Genomic DNA, 7794 nt, shown 5'->3' with positions numbered 1-7794 from the left:
ATTATTTTACTTTGCTGGTTTATGCCTCATTGGAATTGTGTGCACATTTGAAGCCATGGAGTGAAAAATCATATATGGTTCTTTAAATTTATGAGAACTACAAAACATGCTTTGAAATCTCAGAAAATTTAGTCCCCGATCACAACAACTCTGAAGTTCTTCTATTTACTTAGGTTCTTCAATTTTTCTGTCAGTATACATATAAAAAGTTATCTTTTGGCTTCTCTATTAGTTCTACAATCATTAAAGATTTATTCTATAAATCTCCAAAAAGTTGTTTTACCTTCTGATGTTAGTTGTGTTTCAGTTGTACTGAAATTGTGGCAGGAAAACCGAAGCCAACAGTAATGAACACAATCATAAATTATGCAAAGACAAGAGGGAGCTTTTGTTTCTAGCTCTGTGCCATAAATAAAATTAGGTAGTTTTATACTTTTATTGCTAAAATGTATCATTGCACCCAAAATGTATGTAATTATGTGTGTGTATATATAGATCACATTCACACATACATCGTTCATGAGATAATCGGATTAATTAATTTTGTATTTAACACACATGATTTTCTCACACGTTGTCATCATTTTATGAAGATCTTAAAACACATTGCTAAAAGAAAATCTCAAAGTAAAATATCATTATAAGCGTATTGCTTATCAAATCCTTGAAGGATTCAAATGCAATTGAAAGAGCCTGAAGCTCACTTATGGAATCAAGAGTCTAAAGCTAGCTCATATGTACTTATTCGTTATAACGTGATCTAAATTGCCTCAATAAGTACTATGACAAGACTACAGAATTGAATTCGAGATATGATTATAGTGTTGCACATATTCTAACTTTCTCAAAGTTTTGAATTACTTAGAGCTCTTGAAGAGCTTATATGAGACGTATCATACACAAAGATATTGATGTGTATGGCTAGGTATGTCGTGATTTTCAATGTTTTAAACTATACAAAGCTAAATGTGTCAATTTCTTAAATTGTTTAGCTATTACTTTGTGTATGAATTTGAGCATGTGAGATTGTTTCTAACCTTATCATATGAGGTATGACTTATTGAAATCGTCTAGCTTTGTTATATTGCTTAAACTTGCAGGTGTGAAAATTTGTGATGAGCCACACATGGTCTCACTTCAGTAATAGACACATCATACTACTATACATGGTACATGTAGCCTATCGCATACATAATGAGGCTTGCAACAATCAGGGGAGATTTCGTCAGGGGAGCATCCAGAAGCATGCTACCTAGGACATATGCGCGTTGTGCTCTTTTGTCTTTTGAGCAGGGTTATTTTTGTTCCACTGAGTTTTTGTTACCTGACAAGGATTCTAACGAGCAACAATAAGCGCTTCAAATACCATCATTTATTGGTGGACATCTAAAGGGGAGTGTTGTAAATACTATTACTATGTGGATATCCATGTAAATACTTATTAGTTATGTATTTTGATGTAAACTCTACCTCTATATAATGAGTAATGAAACATTCGTTTCCTCCCAATTCTCTCTTTATATCCTCTCTACTTTATAACATAATGCTAATTTTTCATTAGAGCAATTTTAGTTCATTGGCAAGTTGTTGTGCTATCTTACTCTTTTTAAGGTTTGACCGACTCTAATTACAGGCCATCTTGGCTATTTTGTTTTTTTGAACACGAAAGGTCATAATTCCACACAAAGTTTATGTAATATCATCAAAGCATAGGAATCCAATTTCAACCAGAAGAAGGATGACTTTAAGTTTGAGAGATCGAATTTTGAGTTTCCAACCTATATAGATATCTTGATTATTGAGGACCTCAGATTAGAATTAAGGCCTCGTTTGGTTCACGGAAGGGAAATCGTTTCCCTTGTCTTTCCGTGGAGAAGGAAATTAAAGTTTCTGTCGATTATTTCTGTGTTTGGTAAAGCAGGGAAGCATCCAAGAAGATCATTTGATTTCCCTTTCGATGTTTGGTTGGTCAGAGGAAAGTAAAATATATCAATTTTCATATACCTTCTATTTTAAATAAAAACAACCTGAAATGAATTTCAACACTACCAGGGTACTCAAGCATAAATGTAGGTATTATTGTCCAAATTATTGCAATTAATGCTGGATGGATGGGAAACTCAATCCACGAAGTTTGAGTGGAATGAGTTTACCCCAACTTTCCCCTATGTCAGGAAAGCATTTCCGGACTTTGTGGTTACCAAACAAAGGAAAGGAACAGTTTTTCTTTCCCAAGTCCTCATCCGCGAACAAACAGGCCTAAGAGGATTTGCATCTAAGTTACAGATGTAATAATTTGGGTATTGACAATGACCCATAAAACCTACCTTTCATTATCTGTTATAATTTTTGACTTATTTGTAACAAAAAAAAAGAACAAGATTATTACCTGCAATAATATTCATGGCAACTACAGATACAGTAAATGTTATTCAACAGACCACCTAGTTTATTTTGGCATTTGATTCATTCCGAAGTAAAGAACCTAGTAAATTTATAACCTTCTTAGTCTTAACAAGATAATGCTAGTTGGTTCAATTAATAAAATGAAAGCATTGCCCCAGATTGGTCTTCCCCACCCTTCCATTGATTTACATTATCATCACCTGAGATCGAAGTGCACCGGCCTCCAATGTCCAAACGAACGTACCAAGCTGGCGTTGAAGAACAACACCTCACTCTCGTGGCAGTCATGTATCTTCCCACGTGTCAGCAAAGATACATAAGGGTTTGCCATGCTAATCTACAGTAGATGACGTGTAAGCTCCTGGATAATTTTTATCCACTCAAGCTCAAAATTTGCAGAACCCCCCACGTTGCATTGACCACCCAACACATGTCGTTCTCCATGCAATAGACGGCCATACCCATCTTCTCATCACCGCCATGGCTTCTTTATTTTTACGCCAAACTCCGATCGAATTCAAAACACAAATTAAAGCAAGAATCAGCATAAACTAAAACCATCAGCATTGTTATTTTCAAACAGTTTTACTTTTGAGAGAAGCTCTAGGTTGAGAAATGTCTTCTGAGCAACTTAGGAGGGAGAATGTGACGCCCGAGAGGGAAGTTCACATTGAGAAAGACAAGGTGCCGAAGATCACCAGCCACTTCGAGTCAATCACCGTGCATGTGCAAGAAGCCGGCGACAAAGACACGCCTATGGACAGCACCAAAGACTCGCACGACGATAAAGAGCGGAAGGGAAACACCGTTGGGGACATGGGAATGGGAAAGTCCAGAGAGACTAGTGAGATCGGGAGTCACAAGCTGGAGTCCCTCGCGGGACAAATGAAGGAGGCTGAGGAGAAGAGAGGGAGGGAGAGTGGTGCCCGCGGAGTAGGGAAGTTTGAGGTTCAAGAAAGTGATGAGGGTCAGAAGAAGGGAGGTAGAGGAGAGGGTAGAGAGGAAATGATTGTTGTGAGTGAAGGGAAGGAGGATTCAAGGGTGAGACAAGGTGGGAGTGAAATGGAAGGCAGAAACATGGACATAATGGACAGAGAGAGTAAGAGTGGAGCTCAAAGTGTCGGAAAGCTCGAAGTTATGAGGGTTGATGAAGAGAAGGGCAGAGAGGGTCAAGGTAGACAGCAAATGAGTTCTAAAGGGAGGGAGGGCGAGGGTAGAGAAAGTGAAGGTGGGAGCACACAAATGATGGGCAAAGGAGAGGGTATGACACAAGAGAGAGGAATGGACACGGAGATGATGAGAAGCAAAGAGGAAAGTCGCGGCCGCCAGCAGAGACGAGGCACAGAAACGGAGAGCAATGTGAACAAGCAGCAGCAGCAACCACGACAACAACAACCATCTCTGGAAGAAGTTTCGGCATTTAGACAAACAGCACAGCAGAATTCCATGGCGGCAATGAGGGCGGCAGAAGAGCGATATCAGAAAGCTAAAGAAACTGCAAACCAGACACTCGCTACTACAACCGAGAAGACTAAAGAAACAGCCCAGAAGGCTAAAGAAACTGCAAGCCAGACACTAGGCCCTGCAGCCCAGAAAGCTAAAGAAACTGCCAGTACTGCTACCGAGAAGGCTAAAGAAATTTCAAGCCAGACAATTGGTACTGCAACTGAGAAAGGAGCACAAGTGAAAGACATAGCACTGGAAAAAGGCCAACAAGGATTATATGCAGCAAAAGATACTCTATCAAGTGCAGGGAAGAAAACGGTGGATTACACGGTGCCATTAGCAGAGAAATCTAAAGACATGGCCGTGTCTGCAGGTAAGACTACTCTGCATTATGCTGGTGATGTTGCGGTGGATTTGAAGGACAAGGCGACTGTGGCAGGTTGGACTGCGGCGCACTACACAACTGAGGCAGCAGTGGAGGGAACCAAAGCAGCTGCAAAAGTAGTTGCCGGAGCAGCAGGGTATGCTGGTCATAAGGCTGTGGATATTGTGTCCAAGCCTTTGACTGTTGCTAAAGATGCTGCTGTGGTGACTGGTGAGAAAGCTGAGGAGTTCACTGCTCGGAAGAAGGAAGAGGCGAAGAAAGAATATGAGGCCAAGAAAGCAGCTGAAGCAAGTAGTCCCAAGGTAGATATGTCATGTCGCCTATAATATACTCGCTGTTATTCATTCGGCAGTAAAACTTTCCGAAAGAGATTGAGCAAGTAGGATTTTATCTGAAAATATACAAGTAAAATTCTCATATATTGTATTTAATAAAATGGTTATCTTCCCTTTCAAAAAAAAAAAAGGTTATTTTCAGAGGCCACCAATTACATATGTACTGATGATTAATTAGTATACAAACTAATTAGTTTTTTGCTTGATGTGAACAAGGGTTCTGAGACTACTTATCAAGGAGGAGAATCCAAAAGCTGGGAGCAAGAGGAAACATGGACGAAACCAGTTGAGAGGGAATCTCAGCATATGCAGAGAGAAGGTGGCAGACCAACTGAAAAAACCAGCCAAGAAACCTCTGAATTACAAAGGGAGGGAGCGCAAGAGGGCGGTGCTGGGGTGCTGGGAACAATCGGCGGGACTTTGGGTGTGATACCGGGAGCTGTTAGTGAGACATTGGTTGAGATAGCTGAGAATACAAAAAACTTTGTTATTGGGCAGGGTGAAAGTGGAATGGGTGAGGAGGGCCAGGGAGGGTGGAGCTCAAATGCACAGCAAGGAGGGCAGGGGGGGAGGTCATCTGAGAAGCAAGGCAGGCAAGAGGGGAGGTCATTTGAGCAGCAAGGCAAGCAGAGCGAGACTGTAAGTGTAATACCGGGAACTGTCGGCGAAACTTTGATTGAGATAGCTCAGACTACAAAAGACAACGTCATCGGGCAGGGCCAAAGCGCAGAGGAGAGTGCTGAGAAGGATCGCAGGTCATCTGATCAGCAGCAAGGCTTAGGTGCAATACCTCGTGCTGTTGGGGAGACTATGGTTGGAATAGCTCAGACAACAAAAGACAATGTTGACAATATTACTGGGCTTAGGCAGGGACGGGGACAGGGGCAGTCAAGAACTGATCAGCAGCAGGGATGGAAGCAAGACCAGACCAAATAATCGAAAATGAAGCAAGTAAGATGCAGTGATGAAGTAGATCTGAAATAAATTTAGAAACTCTCAGCTTTATGTTTTGGATGTTTGGTGTGCATAAAAGGCTGATGGTTGTAGTATATTTTGTAATGTAATGTCAGTATGTCGTTATGCATGTTAATGGTGGTGATTAATAAAACTGAATATTTTGTTTATGCATCTATGATGGTAGTACATATGTTGCTTTTCTGTGAAATCAATTATAGTACTTGGCAATCGTTTCTTTAGTCGGAAGTTGGAGCATACACTTCTGTTTCAGCAAATATCGAACTGTTGAGTGTAGTCTGGTTGTTCTTCAAGGCAAAGCAAGTATATAGGGACAGTCTACTCGTTTAGAAAAGAAACCTAAGTTTCTTTTGTCCATGTGAGAGAATCCATTATGGTTTAGGACCCAAATATAATCTCAACAATAAACCTTGTCAGACGCTTCTTCCCCAACTTTAGATTGTGCTTAAAATGGATTTTGGTGTCTGGGTAAATCTGGTTATACTTTGTGCACAGATTTTGCTAAAGAGTTGAACTGAGTGAGAAAGCTTGGTAATTAAATAGTCAAATTTCAAGGATAAAAAGAGGCTTAAGACATGGCATCGGTTCCAAGTGTATTGGAAGATAAAGGCGAGAGTTTTCAGCCCCAGCCCCACTCAAGCAAGTGTCCTGCCATTCCTGCCGCCCAATTTTGACAAATCATTCCACTATTTAAGAGCGACACATTAGCAAGTGCAAAACAAAAATAAACATTGAGAATGAGACACTGTAACTTGTAAGATAGCAAATCTCTTTGTCCATTCTTATTCTAGTCTCATAGTAACCAAAGCTGAGAACTTAGAAATCAAAAAGAGAATTTGCAATCCGCAATCCCATAATATCTGCATCTCCTAAACATTTTACAGCGAGACAAGCCAAGCTAATGAACATGGATACCCATAAACTGAGTATCTGTAGAACCATGATCATAAGATTAACACGGGATTTGCTCAGTGAACCACTCCATGACATGAATTGGTGCCTTGACCAACTCCAGAGCCACCTCCACTATAACCGTCACGCACAAGCAGCACGGACAAATGCATGTCAGCAATAATCTACACCAAAATCCCCATTCAAAAAACCAATCAGATCATCAAAATCAACAGGTTTCAGCCATAAAGATTCATCACACAAACGAATTGCTAGACCAATCAAGAAAATAATTGACACCCAAATAAGACAGCAGCAAATTGTAGGTACCCAAATGACCAAATTGCTAACAATCAAGAAAGAAACAGATACCAAGATAAGATAGCAAGAAGTTGAAGACAGCCAGATAAGCAAAATCACATAGCAATCAAGAAAACTTTGGGCACCAGATGATCAAATACGAATATACAGAAATGAAGCCGGTTAAGATTGAAGCAGAAGAGAGTAATAGTTAAAATACCCGACGATCCAGATAACGATGCCGACGATGGAGAGGAGGAGGGAGAGAAAAGCAAAGGGAAGGCCGAGTAGAAAACCCAAAGGCCTGCAATCACCTTCTGAAGAACACATTTTGGCCTCACTTTGTTTCTGGGTTTCACTTGGATCGGTGGAAGAGGGGACAGACAGATAAAAGAGAGAGAGAGAAGACACAAAGTCAGTGGACTGATTTGAGGTGATGGGTCGTCTTTGCTGTGTTATTGTTGCAAAATTTCTTCTGCTTTTCTTTGCGTCTCTCTTGTGTAATTTATTCTATGTTTTTTTTTGGGAATGGATTGCTAAATGGTAAAATACAACTTGTAAATTGGGTGAGAGGTACACGTTTTCTAGCTTTTGCACAACGCAACTGGGATGATATTATTCCCAGCGAAGAAAGGGGGAGTAGTGTATTTCATAGGAAAAATCAAATGGAAAGGAGATCGAACGAATCTCTCACCTTTATGTCAAATAAGAATCTCTTTTACCTGACCGTTAAATAAGGTGATTCTAGTTAGACCTCTAAATTTGTTATTTGGACCTCATATGGTTCATTCTAATTTACTTTTCAGAATACTTGAAAAGCTAAGTAGACCTCTTTACTTTTACCAAAACACCCTTGAACATGAGATACAATAATGTGTTATTTTACTTTTTATCTCTATATCTTCAACCACGAGAAAAAGAATGAATCAAAATCACATGATATTGCTCTCTTATAAGTATGTCTCTCCTTCACCGAAATTAATCAAAAGGTTGGTTATTGATCTTGATATGTTACTAGAATCCCTTTGAATTTGCTAAAAGAAAGATTTCAAGGGT

At 39.8% G+C, this 7794-nt stretch overlaps 2 protein-coding genes across 2 annotated transcripts; one reads left to right on the top strand and one right to left on the bottom strand.

Annotated features, from left to right (window-relative positions):
• The first annotated feature begins 3000 nt into the window (after nt 1-3000).
• LOC112189231 (seed biotin-containing protein SBP65) lies at nt 3001-5662 on the top strand. The gene is made up of 2 exons (XM_024328527.2): nt 3001-4539; nt 4789-5662. Exons 1-2 carry the CDS (start codon nt 3022-3024, stop codon nt 5506-5508), a joined length of 2238 nt encoding a protein of 745 aa, XP_024184295.1. The 5' UTR covers nt 3001-3021; the 3' UTR covers nt 5509-5662.
• Nucleotides 5663-6259: 597 nt separating this feature from the next.
• LOC112188634 (signaling peptide TAXIMIN 1) lies at nt 6260-7272 on the bottom strand. The gene is made up of 2 exons (XM_024327786.2): nt 6959-7272; nt 6260-6623 (listed from the first exon to the last, which is right to left on the bottom strand). The coding sequence occupies exons 1-2, from the start codon at nt 7066-7068 to the stop codon at nt 6500-6502; spliced, it is 234 nt and encodes a 77-aa protein (XP_024183554.1). The 5' UTR covers nt 7069-7272; the 3' UTR covers nt 6260-6499.
• Between the last annotated feature and the right edge of the window lie 522 nt (nt 7273-7794).

The sequence above is a fragment of the Rosa chinensis genome, chromosome 2 (assembly GCF_002994745.2).
Source record: "Rosa chinensis cultivar Old Blush chromosome 2, RchiOBHm-V2, whole genome shotgun sequence".
Taxonomy (NCBI): Eukaryota; Viridiplantae; Streptophyta; class Magnoliopsida; order Rosales; family Rosaceae; genus Rosa; species Rosa chinensis.
This window is presented reverse-complemented; position numbering and strand designations above follow the sequence as displayed.

What these genes read in the sequence shown, in the direction of transcription:
- LOC112189231 (XM_024328527.2), top strand. Translation starts at nt 3,022, where the DNA reads ATGTCTTCTGAGCAACTTAGGAGGGAGAATGTGACGCCCGAGAGGGAA. An exon ending in CTGAAGCAAGTAGTCCCAAG is followed by an intron (nt 4,540 to 4,788) that starts GTAGATATGTCA and finishes GATGTGAACAAG; the next exon opens with GGTTCTGAGACTACTTATCA.
- LOC112188634 (XM_024327786.2), bottom strand. Translation starts at nt 7,068, where the DNA reads ATGTGTTCTTCAGAAGGTGATTGCAGGCCTTTGGGTTTTCTACTCGGC. An exon ending in ATCGTTATCTGGATCGTCGG is followed by an intron (nt 6,624 to 6,958) that starts GTATTTTAACTA and finishes ATTTTGGTGTAG; the next exon opens with ATTATTGCTGACATGCATTT.